This window comes from Onychostoma macrolepis, chromosome 13, assembly GCF_012432095.1.
Source record: "Onychostoma macrolepis isolate SWU-2019 chromosome 13, ASM1243209v1, whole genome shotgun sequence".
In the NCBI taxonomy this organism is placed as follows: domain Eukaryota; kingdom Metazoa; phylum Chordata; class Actinopteri; order Cypriniformes; family Cyprinidae; genus Onychostoma; species Onychostoma macrolepis.
In genome coordinates this window covers 20,159,719-20,178,618 of record NC_081167.1, presented here as the reverse complement: position 1 = coordinate 20,178,618, position 18,900 = coordinate 20,159,719, and the positions used below count along the sequence as shown (strand labels likewise).

General features: G+C 37.1%; 1 protein-coding gene across 1 annotated transcript; it reads left to right on the top strand.

The window, feature by feature from the left end:
- The first annotated feature begins 3,176 nt into the window (after window positions 1-3,176).
- Window positions 3,177-14,568, top strand: utp25 (UTP25 small subunit processor component). Its single transcript, XM_058796904.1, has 13 exons — window positions 3,177-3,369; window positions 3,486-3,525; window positions 3,771-3,936; window positions 4,022-4,264; window positions 4,449-4,537; window positions 8,493-8,691; window positions 8,802-8,995; window positions 9,197-9,413; window positions 9,659-9,861; window positions 10,051-10,233; window positions 12,607-12,716; window positions 13,064-13,309; window positions 14,172-14,568. Exons 1-13 carry the CDS (start codon window positions 3,269-3,271, stop codon window positions 14,428-14,430), a joined length of 2,250 nt encoding a protein of 749 aa, XP_058652887.1. The 5' UTR covers window positions 3,177-3,268; the 3' UTR covers window positions 14,431-14,568.
- The last annotated feature ends 4,332 nt before the right edge of the window (window positions 14,569-18,900 follow it).

Below are 18,900 nucleotides of genomic sequence, written 5' to 3'. Positions count from 1 at the left end.
GCCAATTATTGGCGAGAGGCTGTTTCATTTTGATGTGGGCAATTTAACAAGAGTCCCGTAAACGTCTGCATTTTTCTTTCAGAGTGCTGTAGTTTTGTCTCTCATTTCTTTAACAAGCTGGAAAACACTTCAAGAGGAATCAAACTCCAACACATGCAAACCAGCTGCAACAGGTCAACACAAATGATCAACAACAGGATTTGAGCATGTTGGATCCTTTACTGAACAGAATAAAGATTTTCTGTTTAAAAAATTAAGCCATTCCATTGAGTTGGAAATTGGATAAATATTTGCTCAATTAAATGCAATTTGGGCAAGCAAGTGCAACTGATATGTGTGTAATTATCGTAATCTGAGAATGTTTGGATAATTATACAATTCATTTGATGCCAGTTTTGGAACAGGCAGAGAATATTCTGAACACTACTCTTGCACCTCTAATGAAAATTAATGCTGCTTCATTCTCAGGACTCTCCACTGCTTGCCTCAGTATATACATGACATTAAGAAGCAATGCCCTCTAGTGTCTTGGAAAGGAACTTTCCTTAAAGGGGTCATCAGATGCTAAATTCACTTTTTATATGTTGTTTGAACATAAATGTGTGTTGGCAATGTGTGTACACATCTACCCTATGATCCACCCAGTGGTTTTTATTTAATCCCTAAAAATAATATCCCCTTTTTCAAATCAGGCTGTTCTCAGCTTCTTGCCTGTGTGACGTCACACAAACCCAGGCCGCTCCCACGATAGTTGATTGACAGGGCTGTCTTACCTTAGACCCGCCCTGAGTGAGCAGTCCGACCGCCATTATTTCAACAGGGACGTTAGACAATACGTTAGACAATAATGACTCCTAAGCGATTGAGGTGTTTTGTTGTTGGATGTAATAATGAACATAGCAATCGTCATTTACTCCCGACATCTGAGCCGCTGAAGATGCAGAGGATTACTTTTGTTTGTGAAGGGAATGTGCCCCCGATCTACCTAATTGTGTCTACGTTCACACGAATCATTCATGATCCAGCTTCACTTACAGCAGAATTGAGTATAAGGGTTTTTTTTATGAATCTTTGCAATCGCCTTTCCTAATAACAAGCAAATTAGCAAGTTTCACGGCTAAAGTAAACAGTCTTTCAGAGCACGGATCATCACCCCACAGAAGAGAGGGGCGGGGTGAGCGGAGCTCATTAACATTTAAAGAAACATGCAACAAAACGGGTTGATGTCTGCAGAGCTGATTTTGACAGGGTAAAAAGGGTGTTGTTTTACATTACAGTTGAGAAATTTTAACCAAAGTATGTTATAGACTCTTCATTAAGACCCTAAAGAATCATATCAACTTGTGGAAAATGGGCATCCGATGACCCCTTTAAAGAAATACAAAATGACAATCCAAAAATTAAAATGCTATTCTGTTTACTCATCTTCCCAAACTGTGAGCACAAAACAGTGAAATGTTGAAAATGTGTTGTCCTTTTTCCCAATCAATTATATTGACTGAAGATTAAAGCTTTGAGGCTTCAAAAAAAAAAAGTGAAATCAACATAAGCCTAATAAAGCCATATGCTTTGTTATGAAAATTATTTGTTTTAATTTAATATTACCATATGTTTTTCCTTTCCAGTGAGCTTCTCAAGTTGGCATGAAATGAAAATTCACTATTATCTGTTTTACAAATGCATGTTATGAATCTTAATGTTATTGTTTCATTTTTCAAGTGTTTTGATCTTCTTATGTTTAATCAAAAAGCCATAACTGGACCTTTCAGCTTAAACTTTGCCCCTTCAATCTCACACTCATTGCCATTTTTGATTGCATCGCCCAAGTCTCCAAATCCAGTCAATAAATAATGCCTAGAACCAAGTCCCATCCGTTTTTCTTTTCTGATAATTCATTACCACTCAGAAATACAACACAGCATGGAAGAAACATTCTGTTAGTGCTACTTGCATTTCATCATTGACTGCTGCAACCTGATCACTGATATAGTGAGTCCAAGTCAAGAATTTGAGAAATCATACAGACTAAAAACAGAGTACTACAAGATTCAACTTTTGCCAAAGTAAACCATTGTTCAACACGCATCACATTACATAAAATATGTTTAAGGGAACATTTAGCAAAAAAAAAAAAAAAATTACAAGAACGTCAGCCCTGTCGAGTGAATGAATTTGCCTCTGTTGCACACAGACACACACACACACACACATAAAGCTTTATCACAGGAAGTGGGCATGAGACCTTGGCCTGCAGTAGATCAGCTCTGCTTCGTCTCTTTGAGATGGCGTTTTTCGGTGGTGTTCATGGACACTCACCTCGCCTTCACGCTGGCACCCAACCGTGTTTTTCTAACCTTTGGTGTGTTTATGACTCACCCCTGAGCCGAGATGTGTGTGGTTCATTTGTTTCACTCCCCTTGTTTTCACTGGCCTCCAGCCCCGCTGTTATTCATAGGCACCCTAATCACCAGCGGGGAATATGCTTTATAATCACAGACCACATGTTCTCAGAGGCTGATGGGAGGAGGGTCTCTCAGGGAGAATTAAATAAATAAATATATAAATAACTTTTAAAAAATGTCTCCGTATTTGGTATCCACACATCTGTTTTCATTGAATGTTATGGAACAATGTTCAATGATCAAATCAATAACATACATTCTTACACATGCAACGGCCAAGATATTTTCGGCTGCAGTCGAGTTAACGCACATCAAACATCAGTTCTGCTCTGATTCTGATGAACACCCGATACGTCTGCTGCACCTGAACGGATGGTGAGATCCATTCCTCCACGCCTGCAGTGTTTGTAATTAGTTAAAGCTGTGTGACGCACAGCCAGAGGAAAAGTCTGATTCTTTGACTCATAGGGGAATGACAGAGCATTTTAAAGACACTAATCATATTGTGGCAGAACATCTACTAATGTAACAGTGAGAAAATCTCAAAATGAGGTGAAAGATAAACCAATGACATGATTCTTTTGCTTTGAACTGAGTGCTTCTACTAAAATTCACAAAAGTGTCCAATAATCCGATCTGTTTTTGTGGAAGCCGTCATGCTTTAGAAATGATAAAACCTGTTATTAAAATGTTTATTTTAATTTCGGGTTGATTTTAATTCCATAAAATAGTGAAATCTGTGGCCCATTGCTTTGTAGCATTACTACCATTATTCCAAACCGACAGGTGGCGCTAGAGTGTGGCGGCACTCTTAACTATCCGTGAAGAAAACACATACGCGAGTTACACACGTGTAGAATAGAAACATGGGTAAAAGAAGGCGAGGAAATCAAGAGATTACAAGTTTAACTAAGAAACAGAAGAAACATCTAAAAGAATTTGGAGAACAGCACCCTTTTCACGATAAGTAAGTATAGCGATGTGTGTGTGTGTTTTTTTTAGAACAAAAACAGTATAAGTTAGCATACATTGGTAGCTTGAAGTAGCAAGTACTAACATTCTTAATATGGTTTCTTTTTCTAGTGTTGTTGACAAACCGGAGAAGACTCAGATTTTGCGTTTGGTAAGTAATTATAGACTAATATTCTTTATTTAGCCATGACTTATGTTTTAGAAGAATTGATCCGGGGGTTCCAGCAACCTCCTTCTGATTACATTCAATAAACCAGGTTAACGAGAAGCATTTACTGCAATATTACATATAGGATAAGCAGGGTGGAAAATGTGTTTGGGTAGATCTGATAATAGACGCCCATGTTGAAATTTGTTTCGAACCATCACAATAAAAGTGTTTCTGCACCCGAACAGCCTTACAGCCCAAGACACCCTGAACCTGACGGTGAGGAAGACAGTGATGAAGAGCAGCAGTCTGCTTATCAGAAACTACTGTCCACCATGATCCAAGGTGCTGATGACAACAGTGAAGATGAAGAAAGTGATGATGATGATGAGGATGATGGAGAGGAAGTTGAAGGTAAGCTCTTTTACACTCTAATAGTTTCTACTTTTCAATATGAGTTGCAGTGCTGAGCTCTAATTTTTTTTTCTTTCTCAATTAGGAGAGAGCGAAGAAGAAGAAGAAGAGGAGGAAGGTGATGTTGCCGAGGAAGATTTAGAAGAAGAGGTGGGCGAAACACCTGATAATTCACAAAGTAAAGAGCACCCGGAAAAGACAAATGGAGATATAGAAGAGGGAGAGATCGAGGGAGAGTTTACAGATAAGAAGAATGAAGCTGCGTTCTGTCTGGAGACCAGCCTGCCTGTGGAAGGAGAGGAAAACATGGGAGAGCAGGAGGAGGAAGGTAAGACATTGCCGTGATTTATCTTTCCATCTCTGAAAGCTAAAATTATTTACATTTGCTTGCAATTTATTGTTTTGCAAATTCTTATGTGTAATACTCAAACTTGACAAGATTGATTTCCTTAAAAAGCAAATTGAATACCAAGGCCCAGGTTTTCAAACCTCTGACTCTCTGGTTGTTGTAGACATGTTCGTGAAGCACCAGGAGGCTGAACTGAGTGAAGAGGAAGTGGGACGAATCTTAAAAGGATCAAAATTCAAGACTCAGGTTAAGGTATGTAAGTTGTAAGATTTTTTAAATGTTTTTTTTAAGAAGTGTCTTATGCTCACCAAGGCTACATTTATTTGATCACAAATACAGTAATATTGTGAAGTATGAATATGATTTAAAAGAATTTTTTCAATTCAAGTTTATTTGTATAGCGCTTTTTACAATACAATCATTGCAAACCAGCTTTACAGGAAATTAAGTTTCTACCATATATATATATTACACACATACATATATACACATACATACAGCAGAAACCCAATATATTTAAGTTATGACAAACTTAACTTGGTAATTCTGTATGTTGTCTGAGGGGTTGGCATCATCTCTTCTCAGGAGTTTGGTCATCTCAGATCTTTTTAAGGGTTGGATCCAGACTGACGCTTCAGTAATTCCTAGTTACATCCCGTGGCAGAATCAGAGAAACAAATAGAGACATAATTAGCGTAGCTGCTGTTCTATTCAAGCAAAAAATTTTTGTTCAACCCAAGCTAAAGAATTATAATGTACATTTGATCAGATATAAATGCAGTACAAGTTTATAAGATGCATAATGTGAATGCTTGGCTAAAGAGATGTGTCTTTAATCTAGATTTAAACAGAGAGACAGTGTCTGAACCCCGAACGTTATCAGGAAGGCTATTCCAGAGTTTGGGTGCCAAATGTGAAAAAGCTCTACCTCCTTTAGTGGACTTTGCTATCCTAGGTACTACCAAAAGTCCAGAGTTTTGTGACCTTAGGGAGCGGGTTGGATTGTAGCGTGGTAGAAGACTAGTTAGGTACGTAGGAGATAAACCATTATATGGCAAGTAATAATATTTTGTAACTGATCCGGAACTTAATAGGTAGCCAGTGCAGAGACTGTAAAATTGGGGTAATATGATCATATTTTCTTGACCTGGTAAGGACTCTAGCCACTGCATTTTGCACTATCTGTAGCTTGTTTATTGAAGATGCAGGACAACCACCTAACAGTACATTACAATAGTCTAGTCTAGAGGTCATGAATGCATGAACTAACTTTTCTGCATCTGAAACAGGTAGCATGTTTCGAAGCTTGGCAATGTTTCTAAGATGGAAGAAAGCTATTTTTGTAAAATGGCAAATCTGATTTTCAAAGGAAAAGTTGCTGTCTAATATACACCCAGATTTTTGACTTTAGAGGACGTAACAGTACATCCGTCTATTTGCAAATTGTAATCCAAGAGATTCTTTGTACTGTTTTTTTGGTCCAAGAAGTAATATTATTGGTCATCCAATCTTTTACATTTTTAACACAATCTATTAGCTTAGATAGTTCAGAAGTTTCATCTGGTCTTGTTGAGATATATAGTTGAGTATCATCAGCATAACAATGAAAACTAATCCCGTAATTTCTAATAATATCACCAAGGGGCAACATGTATATTGAAAATAGCAGAGGACCTAGGACAGATCCTTGTGGTACTCCATACTTTATTGGTGATAATTGAGATGACTCCCCGTTTAAAAAAACAAAGTGGTAGCGATCGGATAGGTAGGATCTAAACCATCTTAAAGCCTGCCCTTGAATACCCTTATAGTTTTGTAATCGATCTATGAGTATGTCATGGTCTATAGTGTCGAATGCAGCACTAAGATAAAGTAAAACTAGCAATGAGGTGCAGCCTTGGTCTGACGCAAGAAGCAAGTCATAAGTAATTTTAACAAGTGCAGTTTCTGTACTATGGTGAGGCCTGTAACCTGACTGAAATTCTTCATAGAGATCATTTTTTTGCAAGGAGGAGCACAATTGAGCAGACACAACTTTTTCTAAAATTTTAGACATAAACGGCAGATTTGAAATGGGTCTGTAATTTGCCAGTTCACTAGTATCTTGTTGTGGTTTCTTAATAAGAGGCTTAATAACCGCCAGCTTGAATGGTTTTGGGACGTGACCTAAAGATAACGATGAGTTAATAATATTGAGAAGCGGTTCTTCTGCTACAGGTAACAATTCTTTCAGTAGTTTAGTGGGTACAGGATCTAATAAACATGATGTTGGTTTAGATGCAGTGATAAGTTTATTTAGTTCTTCCTGTCCTATAGTTGTAAAGCACTGCAGTTTTTCTTTGGGAGCAGTGAATGAAGCTGAAGTACTAGACGGTGTAGAACCTACATTTGTTATCTATTTTATCAGTGAAGAAATTCATAAAGTCATTACTATTAAACTGTGAGGGAATATTTAGATTGGGTGGCATCTGTTTATTTGTTAATCTAGCCACTGTGCTAAATAAAAACCTTGGATTGTTTTGGTTATTATCTATGAGTCTTATCTCCAAATGACTATAGCCCCATTGACTCCCTCTGCCAATGCATTGATGAAATAAACTGTTGGATGTGCCAGAACTTTCTTCAGTTAAACAAGGAGAAAACTGAAGTCATTGCATTTGGAAACAAAGATGAAGTTCTCAAGGTGAATGAATACCTTGAGTCTAGGGGTCAGTCAACTAAAAACCAAGTCAGAAATCTTGGGGTGTTTCTGGACAGACCTTAGTTTTAGTAGTCATGTCAAAGCAGTAACTAAATCAGCATACTATCATGTCAAAAACATTGCAAGAATTAGATGTTTTGTTTCCAGTCAAGACTTGGAGAAACTTGTTTATGCCTTTATCACCAGCAGGGTGGATTATTGTAATGGTCTCCTCACCGGCCTTCCAAAGAAGACCATTAGACAGCTGCAGCTCATCCAGAACAGAAAATTTCAGCATATAACACCAGTCCTCAGGTCCTTACACTGGCTTCCAGTTACCTTTTAGGATTGATTTTAAAGTACTTTTACTTGTTTATAAATCTCTCAATGGCCTAGGACCTAAATACATTGGAGATATGCTCACTAAACCTATAACAGAATAGAAACCTAACAGACCACTCAGATCATTAGGATCGAGTCAGTTAGAAATACCAAGGGTTTACACAAAACAAGGGCAGTCCGCTGTTAGCTATTATGCCGCCCGCAGTTGGAACCAGCTTCCAGAAGAGATTTTGTTATTTTAGAATTTGTTGAATGAGCACTGTGCTACGTCCGAACTGATTGCACTGTGTAAAATCATTTTCTATTCTTAAATGTTTTAAATTCTTTTTAAATCAATTTTAAAATCACTTTGTTTTTATTGTTGTGATTATTATTATTTTTAATTCCTTGTTATTATTATTATTTTTAATGACTATTTCACATCCTTTTATGTAAAGCACTTTGAATTACCAGTGTATGAAATGTGCTATATAAATAAACTTGCCTTGCCTGATGGTGGAAATGGGAATTTTCACTGCTCTAGCTCTTTCCTTAAAGCCACTTCACTAATTTGTTAAGCTCAATTATCTTTTGCTACACATCAGCAATATATTCTTTGGGTTTTCTCATTGTGATGGGTGATTTAATTTGGAATTTGGCCTTTGTTTTGTTTTCCCTCCTATTTATATTTCTGTTAAACAGGAAGCCATGGCTGGATAATTTCATGTTCATAATCACGCTGGTGTGCTCAAAATTGTGAATATGAATGGGAATATATTTCATATATATTTTACTCATAAGAATTTCTAGGGGTACCAATAATTGTGTCCAACATGTATTTAAAAAAATAAAATAAAAAATTCATAATGATATTTCCCCCCCCATTTTAAATTCTTATTCTCCAATGAAAGCTTAGATTTTTTATTTTATTTTATAAAAGATCAAAAGGATTAACAATGCACATTTATTTTCATAGCCTTCTTTGATCGTATTTACCAAGGGTACCAACAATTCTGACCGTGTGTATTTGAAATAGAAGTCTTTTGTAACATTATTAATGTCTTACTGCCACTTTTGATAAATTTATTGCATCCTTTCTGAATAAAAGTCTTTCTAAATAAATAAATCAAATAATAGTAATAATAAAAATCTTACTGACCACAAAAATGTGTGAAATTTCACTTTCACTTCTTCCACACTCTCCAGTGGCCAAAACTGGGCACTCTGCAGTGCGCTTGTCCACTGGAACGTTTCCCAGCAGTGGCGCAGCTCTCTTCTGCCCCTCTTCCAACCATCCACAAAACACTAGAGGCAAATTGGCGCTTGTTAAACCAGTCCTTTGCACCTGAAGGAGGCGCTGTGACAGATGTCACTGACCTCCAGAAGGAATTACTTGGGCTCATGGGTATGTCAGCAAAATTAAGATAATTTAACACCAGATATCCTAATTTTCAAAAGTATTCTTTTCTATCACTTTTTTACAGTATCCTCATCTCCTATGTTTTGTTTTTGCAGGTACTTACAGGGATGTGCATTTTGCAAACTGCTCCCCCTTGAGGGAGGCCAAGGAAGTGCGGAGTGCCTACTGTCTTCATGTGCTAAACCATGTGTTAAAGGCAAACACTCGTGTGCTTAGAAATAATGCCAAGTTGAAGGAAACTAAAGATGTGAATGTGGAGTTTCGGGACCAGGGCATTACTAGACCAAAGGTACAGATTCATACCACAGCTGTGTTTTATACTGTTTTTTTTTTTTTTAACGGCATTGTTTAGTTTTTCATCTGTTTCTCCTGTATTTGATGTTAAATGTAAATGTTATAAAATCATTTTAAATGTCTCTTGATTACAACATGATTAAAAGTGCTTTAAATTAGCCAACCACATTCCTATAATTAATTCTCCATGTTTTAGGTTTTGATTCTGGTGCCATTTAGAGATGGAGCACTGCGAGTGGTCCAGACCTTCATAACACTTTTAGAGCCCAAAGGCAAGATAATGGATGTCAGTAACAAGAAGAGGTTTAAGGAAGAGTATGGAGAGGGGCCAGGTGAAAGTCCACCCAAACTGCACAGACCTGATGACTACCATGCTGTCTTTTCTGGGAATATAGATGACCATTTCAGGATAGGTACGATAAAGTTTTCCCCATTAACTGAAAATCTTCAACTATAATATGTGATGCACATTAATGTTTGAATGTTAAAACACTTAAAGCTCTCTCTGCATATTGGGTTAGGGTTAAGTAAGACAATAATAATGGATTGTTTCATGCCCTTTAGTTCTTCTGGTGACAGAGAAATTATACAACCTGATACCTTAGTTTCACCTGTTTAATTGTGTCTTATTTCTGTTTTTCCTTCTCGTTTGGAGTAGGTGTGTCTATCATGAAACGCAGTATGCGTCTCTATTCTCCGTTTTACTCTTCTGACATCATCATTGCATCTCCACTGGGACTACGCACAGTTCTGGGTGCCGACAGTGAGAAAAAGAGAGACTTTGACTTCCTGTCTTCCATCGAACTTCTGATTGTGGACCAGGCGGATGTGTTCCTCATGCAGAACTGGGAACACTTACTGGTGGGTTTCAGTGGTCCATAGGTTCTTTTACAACACTTTAGTTTCCATGCAAATTTTAGATTTTACATTTAGTAGCACAGTAATTTGATAATTATGTTCTGTTTGTAATTAATTATAATGTAGGTATATTTTGGTCTTTTTCTGTGTATAATTATGCATAAATGGCTGTTTTTATTGTTTGTGTTGCAGCATGTGTTGAAGCATTTGAATCTGCAGCCGCTGGACTCGCACGGTGTTGATTTCTCTCGTGTGCGCATATGGAACCTGAACAACTGGACAGCGCATTACAGACAAACGCTGGTGTTCAGTGCCATACAAGAGCCTCAGATCACCAACATCCTTACCAAACACTGCCACAACTACAGGGGCCAGGTACACAATCAGCCACCCTGAGAATTGTTCAAATTATGAAGTGTTTGTATTAGTGGTGGGCATAGATTAATTTTTTTTAATCTAGATTAATCTCACTGTAATCTTGGAATTAATCTAGATTAATCTAGATTAATATGGCTCATTTGAATTCTGCCAAGTAGATAAGTAAACAACTAGCAGTCATCAAGAATTTAATATTGATAATAACATTGAAGACATTGTATGATTATTCCTTAAAGATAAGGTTTTAATAGTTTTAGTAGTAGTAGCCTATTACGTTCTGCCCAATGTCTTCAAGTGAAACCGAACTTTTATTTTGACGGGTTGCCGTGAGGATAGTTTTTCTCAAATGAAACGCTCGAATGCTCATGAAGTGACTCTCAGAGCAGTTCTGGAGATGTTGTTCATGTATTTATGTCCTCATTTAGTGAGACGACAGACGTTAATATCGCCGCAAGCGTCACGCGGTCTTCTGTATGAGTAGTGAACAAACCCGTGCGTCTGCGCCATACATTAACACAGAGACGCACAGAAGTCATATTTAAATAGACGTTTTGCTACTTAATATTTACAAATAGGATTGGGAGTGTGTTCACTTGTGTGTGCGCTTACGTTTGTTTGTGTGTGTGTGTGTGTGTGTGTGTGCGAACCGAGGCGGAACTCCGCTGTGCACGCGATACAGAGAGCGCGACCATGTAAGGTAGAGACAGAAATGACTTGCCAATTTCCATTGGGAAGCTTCTTAAAAATAAATTTTCCCTGAAGCAAACCCGGCGGCTTCATAGCTGCATCCATGTTAGCACGCATGCACACAGGTTCGAAGACTCGTTCTCTCCCCCTACAGTGCAATCGGCTAGGTATACATCCGCGCTAAAATATCAAGGTGAAAGTCATCATAGCTTGCGTAGACCCAGCTCCCAACCCAACTTTGAGAATAGATTAACGGGATATTTTTTTTATCGCCCGATAAAGAGTCTCACGTTAACGCAGCACGTTAACACCGATAACGGCCCACCACTAGTTTGTATTTTGGGAAGGCTAATCTGATTGGATATGGTCTTAGGGGAGTGTTTTAAGGTCATCTTTCAATTCCTATAGTATTATATTTAACTAAACATATTGACAATATAAACCTATTAAAATGTATGTTTAACTAAATATACTTGCACTAGTGTTCAAAAGTTTTGGGTGAGTTTTCTCTCTTTCTTTCTTTCTTTATTTATATATATATATATATATATATAATATATTTTATGTTTTAAGAAATTAATACTTGTATTCAGTGAGAATGCATTAAAGGGGTCATATGATGCGATTTCAAGTTTTCCTTTCTATTTGGAGTGTTACAAGCTGTTCGTGCATAGATGAGATCCCTAAAGTTGCAAAGACTAAAGTCTCAAACCCAAAGAGATGCTCTCTATAAAAGTGAAGACTTGTCCACGCCTCCCTAAAATAGCTCATTCAAACACGCCCCCACATGTCTGCGTCACAATGTGGAAATATTTGCATAATGCTGCCCAAATGTTCACGCAAAAAAAGGCGGCGTGGTTTCAGTAACTGCAGTCGTGTTGATGCAGGGAGACGCTGTGTGCTTCTATGCGAAAGCAAAAGCACTTTATTTGGCCTTCCAAAAGTTCATGCAATTAGGAATCATTGGTTAAAATTTGTTTACAACACAACAGCACAACCCAAATGTTCGAATTTGTGCAACGCATTTTATGGATGACAGTTTTGTGAACCTAGGAGAGTACAAGGCTGGCTGTGCTCGAAGGCTATTTCTAAAAAAAATACGAAGGGGACTCTGTTCCCCTTTCCGTCTTGAACTGATAAAACTAACTTGAAAGCTGAAGCTTGCGATTATGGTAAGGGATGTTGCATTTCCGACGTGTGCTTGTAGTGTTCGGCCAATCACAATGCACTGTGTCAGTTGGCCAATCAGAGAAGACTGCACTTGTTGGAAGGAGGGGCTTTGTAGAAAACTACGCGTTTGAGAGAGGCGAGGCATAGAGGAACTACAATAATGTACAGTATTTGAAAAATAATGTGTTTTTTGAACATTAAAGCATGTCAACATTCTGTTACACCAAATACACAAAATAATGATCTTTAAAATAGCATCATATCACCCCTTTAATTTGATCAAAAGTTACAGTAAAGACCGTTATAATGTTAGCAAAGATTTGTTTTTAAATAAATGCTGTTGTTTTGAATTTTCTGTTAATCACAGAACCCTAAAAAATCTATCACGTTTTCCACAAGAATAAAAATTCACTTTTAATTTTCTGTTTTACACAGAAATTATTTACTTAAACTGACACCAAACATTTGAATGTAGTTTACATATACAGATACTATTGATCTTCTTTCTCTCAGGTGTGCAGTAAAACTATTCCAAAGGTGGGCTCAATCTGTCAGGTACTCGTGCAGCTGCCACATGTATTCCAGATGTTCCAGTCTGACAGCTTCATGGACCAGGATGCCAGGTACAGATGCCTGCTGACTTTCATTCTGAACACTAGAGGGCAGCGGCGTTAAGTCTGCACAGAGGAACCTCTGAGAGAAAATGTTGTTATAACTGAAATAATTTAAGTAACTGATACATTTTAGAGTGATATTTTATTGAAACTCATATTGAAAAGTGCACAAGCAATTGTGAGTAACATGCTACCGTTGTTTGAGGACTGAAAGCTATGTATATACAAGTTCATACTGAATTTCCATGACTACTGCATTTACATAATGTGATATTTTGAAAGAATCATGTTCAGACGAATGCACACGGTCAACCTATAATGTTGTTTGCAAATATTTAAAATACATTATCCTTTAGGTTCCAGTTCTTTGTGGATAAGATCCTGCCCCAGTACAGAGACTCTGTCATGTCCCACACTTTCATCTATGTGCCATCATATTTTGATTTTGTTCGTCTGCGAAACTACCTGAAGAAGGAAGACATCAGTTTCGCAAGTGTTAGCGAGTACTCGCAGAGATCAGAGGTGTCTCGAGCACGACATTTCTTCCAGAAAGGAGAAAAACAGTTTATGCTCTTCTCTGAAAGATTCCACTTCTACAAGAGGTGTGTGTTTTGTACATGTATTATCATTTGCATACTTCATATACACTACCATTCAAAAGTTTGGGTTCAGTTATTTATTTTTTAAGGAATTAATACTTGTTCAGCAAGGATGCATTAAAGGTATAGTCCACCCAAAAATGAAAATGTTGTCATCGTTTACTCACCCTCTGTTTGTTCCAAACCTGTATGAGTTTCTTTCTTATGTTAAACAAAAGATATTTTGAAGCATGCTGGTAATCAAACAGTTGATGGTCCCCATTGACTTCCATAGTATTTCTTTCTCTACAATAGAAGTCAATTGGGACCGACAACTGTTTGGTTCTTCAAAATTCCTCCAAATATCTTTTGTGTTCAACATATGAAAGAAACTTATACATGAGGGTGAGTAAATGATGACAATTTTTGGGTGAACTATTCCTTTAAACTGATCAGAATTAACAGTAAAAAAGACATTTATAATGTTGCCCCAAAAAAAAACTGTATTGGCTGCTAAAAATTCAACTTTTCCATCACATGAATAAATTAAATTTCACAATATATTAAAACTGAAAACGGTTATTATAAATTGTAAAAATATCTGATCAAATAAGTGCAGCCTTGGTGAGCAGAAAAGACTTGTTCAAAAGCATAAAAAAAAAAATCTTACTGACCCCAAGGTTTTCAACAGTACTATAGAACTCATTAAAAATGATGCAGGCCAATATTTAAAAAAACAAAACAAAAAAAAAACTTAATTTCCTTGGGGGGAAAAAAACATTATTTAAATGAGCAAACAAATATTATTAAAACCATTTAAATTATATTTTATTTTTGTTCAATTTATTTAAGTTAAAATTTTTACATTAATTCTCTTTTCTCTTAGATACACTATCAAGGGGATCCATAACCTGATCTTCTACGGGTTGCCCACGTACCCTCACTTCTACAGTGAAGTGTGTAATATGCTTCAGGCTGGTGTCAGAGAGGGTGGTGGTTCTGTCAGTTTCACCTGCACGGCCCTGTACTCTCGATATGACATGCACCGTCTGGCTGCCATCACCGGGGCCGACCGCGCCGCTCAGATGCTGCAGTCCAAAAAAACAGTGCACCTTTTCATCACAGGGGAGGAGAAAAACACATGAAGGGGTACTTGTGACATTTTCAAGAAAGTATTTCCCTTCAATTAAAATTAACTCATTTGACTGAATGTAATTTTGTTCTCATGTCTTTGTGTTCTTTTTTTAATATAAAATCGTCTTTCGCTGTATTCACAGCCCAGATCTTTGGCTCCAATGTGTTTTTTTTTTTTTATTACTTTCAAAAGGGTTCAACAATAAGAGAAATTCTGACCAGTTGAAGTGTCACCTGTCCCATCAAAAAAGTGTTACTGTGAATATATATACATTTATATTAAGTGTATGTTGTTGTAAATTGCGTCAAGCAGCTAATGCTGATATGTGCTCTTCAAGAGGCCATAGGATTAAATCTCCTTTAAAGTTGATGCTAAAACATGGCAAAAGTCATCATTAAAATAGTTAAAACCGTTTTACCAAATATCACAAAAATACACAGAGTTGCCGTTAAGCTCATTTTGAAAGTAAATTAGATGAATTTGATTTAGTAATTTCATAATCACTGCTTTTTATTGTGGCTTGTTAAATGACATGAGCAAGAGTTCACCTCTAATAATCATGCTGGAAACGACTGATTCATCTAATTACACATTAAATTAATAATTTAATGTGACGGTTCTGTATGAAGTGGAACGTTTGACAATTTGGTTTTAAAGTCACATTGTCTCTCAAGCTCCCCAGTGATCAGATGTGCTCTTGTCTTGTTTTATGTATTTTTTTTTTTTTTTGCTCAGTTTCTCTGTCAGTTGGAAAATGGAGCAGCTGTTACTTACACACACACACACACACACACACACACACACACACACACACACACACACACACACACACACACACACACACACACACACACACACACACACACACACACACACACACACACACACACACACACACACACACACACACACACACACACACACACACACACACTCTCTTTTTCACAGATGTGCACTCTGTCTCTCTGTGGCTAGCACACGTATACACTCACATGTCATAAATAATTAAAGAAATGAGTGTCAGTTGTTTGGTTAAGGCCAGCATCTGACTATATCAAACAAAACCATTGATCCATCCAACAAATCTCTTCCCAGTTTTTTTCCTGAACACACAATCCTGCTGTGCTGCCTTTTGAATCCTCTCTAAAACTCCATTGGGATTCATCTGCTGACCTCTGAACGCTCACACAGTGATGCCACAAAACATTATTTCTGCTGAGCTTGCATATTAGTATAATCTGTATCATTTTAGAGCTCCAAAACTAAGGAAATATATCTAAATAAACTCTCATATGTATTGTTGGATGGATTTGAGAAAGTGCTCTCTGCAGCTGTTTCATTGAGCAGTATGTTATGAAATATTAAACTGTAGAGCTGGTGTTCTTGGTCCTTTAGCTGAGGTGGTGTATTAGAAAATTAGAAAAGCAGTCTTTATAATTGTATTCCTCTAGTCATGGTGCAGTTTCAGTCACATGTTTAATCTGAATGTTAACTGAATATTTTACATCTGTAATTTCAATCAGGCTTGTTTGTGTGGGAAGGAATAGATGATCTGTGAAAACAGACAGGCCTGACCAGTGAAGGTGACCTTTCTCTCAATTACGCACACGTTTGTTCTCCATTTGTATGAAACACTCCATCGCTCTCTTTCTCCTGTGTGTCCAGCCTTTCGTGTTTATTGGAGTGTGGGTAGTCTGTTGCCTTGGAAACCCCTCTGTGCTCCCATCATTACTCTAGTGTGTGTGTGTTGGGAGAGAGTGAAAGCTCTGAACTATGTTTTGGAGCTCTGCCCATCAGGTGGTATCAGGAGCACCGTTTCTTTTCACCTGTACTTGCACTGGGGCCTTTAATCACATGTTGCATTCTGCATTATTCAACAGTTTTCAATGGCCAAACGGCATTTGAAGAAAAATGATGTAACAATGCAACATCATCAGATTTTTTTACAAAAATAACAAAAGCATATTACTAAACAAACTAAAATTAAAATGGATACTGATAAAAACTAAATTCTAAATATTAATAAGTACTATAATGGTACCTAAATGAAATTAAAATAACACTCTTCCAGACAAATATTCAGTCCGTACATTAGTTGTGGGTTTTTCTATAAGTGACTCTTTCTGCAGGTTTCATTGATATGCCAGTTGGTGGCAAATGACTGTCTTGAAGTGAATCGCTAATCGTTCACACAGGCTGAATTTGGAATAGCATACTATTACTATTATGTAATCCATACTACTACTACTACTATTATTATTATTACTGTGTCCATACTATTCCAAATTCAGCCTGAATTATTCTGGAACAAAACAAGTGATTGTCTTTATGAGTCACTGAATCATTCAACTGATTCGTTCAAAAAGACATTCCTTCAGGAACGCTGTTTTTCTGGAAAATGCACAAGTAATAATTCTACCTTAACAATTTTCGTTGGTGGAGCAAAAATAGACAAAGGAACTGGAATTTCTCAAATATAAGTAGCTCAATATTAACTTCTTGTTAATGAAACTCTTATCAAATAATTTTGGTCGGAATATATGATAGTCATGGTTTGATAATTTTATGTTATTAGGAGGTAACGGAAAGTTCCAACTAAGCTAATCAGCATAATGTACAATTTTGAGCTGTCTTGATGGTATTTAAGATCAGGTGGTGTTTACAGCTCTTGGGTAAATTGATAGTCACTTAAGGTTTTCTAAAGTGAAGCTGTCTGGTTGGGGAGAAACTGACAATTCTGTCTTCTGATAGGTTATCGTTTTCCCAGAAGAACTCAAGCAGCTTGTCTCACAGACAGAAACAGACACGGTTTGGAGGCACATCCCTTGCTGGATTACAAGCAGCTTCTGTGCCCACAAAAGCAAAGATCAGATTGTTCTTACACTCAAAACATACATAGAAGGTTGTGAGCATCCATGCAAGTTCATTTTAAGACAAGATGCTTCACCTCATCTCTGTAAAAGAGAAGACCAAAGAGTTGTATTGATTTGTCCGAGGACAGATCAATCTTCCTCTTCATCTCTTCCTGAAACTGAAAGAGTTAATGGATGTCTGAGTGTTTCTATGACAACACAGATGAGACTGATGAGCACAACCGTTTGGATGAGGCTCTCAATTCAGAATCCAAAAATAACCACACACAAAACAAGCCTAAAGAGATGGCAAGGGCAAGATTTTAAATAATTACCAGCCTTGTACAAATACTGCCTGATTTGCTAAATTTGCCCTTATAAAATGTGTTTTTATTTACAAATAAATGCATATTCTTTATTTTTGTGGAGAAAGGGGGAGGGGTCGGCAAAGTACCTCTAGTCAGGACTCGAATCGCTGCAAGCACAGTTGCGTTATAGGTCGGCACACTAACCACAAGGCTATCTATGCCGACATAAATGCATATTCTTTATAAAATTCAATCAAACAAGTGCAAAATACAATAAATAAACAGGCTTTCATAATACTTATATAAAAATAGCAACTAAAAGTGATCATAATGCCAGATGAAATATAGCAAATTTAAATTTGGATCATTTTGTAAAAATGTTTTACTTAACTATGTATTTTAGGTTTAAGAGTGATCCATATGTACTGGGTTATTTCTTTCATGTGTTTGTTCAAAATAATGGCAAGAAGTTACAGAGTCTAAAGTGCTTGTTTCCATTGATTTTGTGTGTTGGGATCCTTGTCTTTTTTTGTAGTTAGCTGGTGGAGCGTGTCCCTGCATTTGCTCTGCCAATTATTAACAATCAAATAGAGAATAAATAGAGAGAGATATGAGCAGTCAAAACCCATTATTTCAATTTACACCCAGAGAGGAAGAGGGATCAGAATTATTTAGTCACTCTTAATTGTCAGTGACCTTTCTGTGATGTTATGGCTTTGGGAATTGGGGTAGATGACCTAATACACATCATTAAACCTCAGTCCCCACCCGGTTCCAGTTAACACTGAAAATGGTTGTTTTCTCTTTTAGGCAGGTATTGAATGTGAAATGAAAAGAAAAGACTGACGAGGTCTATTGAGCAGATACAAAGAGGATGGGAAATGATAGAATAGATGGAGAGAGAGAGACTGATGGGAGACTGTTATTTCTAGCATGATGGCACGTGCTTGTGTTTTTAACCAGAACAATGGGCGCATGGCAACAGCGGGTAACCATGGTGACTTTTAAGGTAGCTGGATGGGATTATGATAACATTGCCAATACTGTCAGGTTCTCATCTGATGAAGTCCTTATTGGTATTTCAGAGACACTGTGTTTTTCCTTTGACACTCTGAAAAGACAAAGCTGATTTCCCAAATGTGTTTCTCTCGCTCTCCCTTTCATCGCTTCTCCTGTAAGTGCTCTGAATGGCTTCCGGTACTTACAGAAATCTAATGACATCCCAGTTGACAGGAAATGCACAAGCACTTCTCTCAGAACAGAGTAAAAAGCGAAGACAGAGAGATCCCAGTTTACAACAAATAATGCAATTATCAGTGT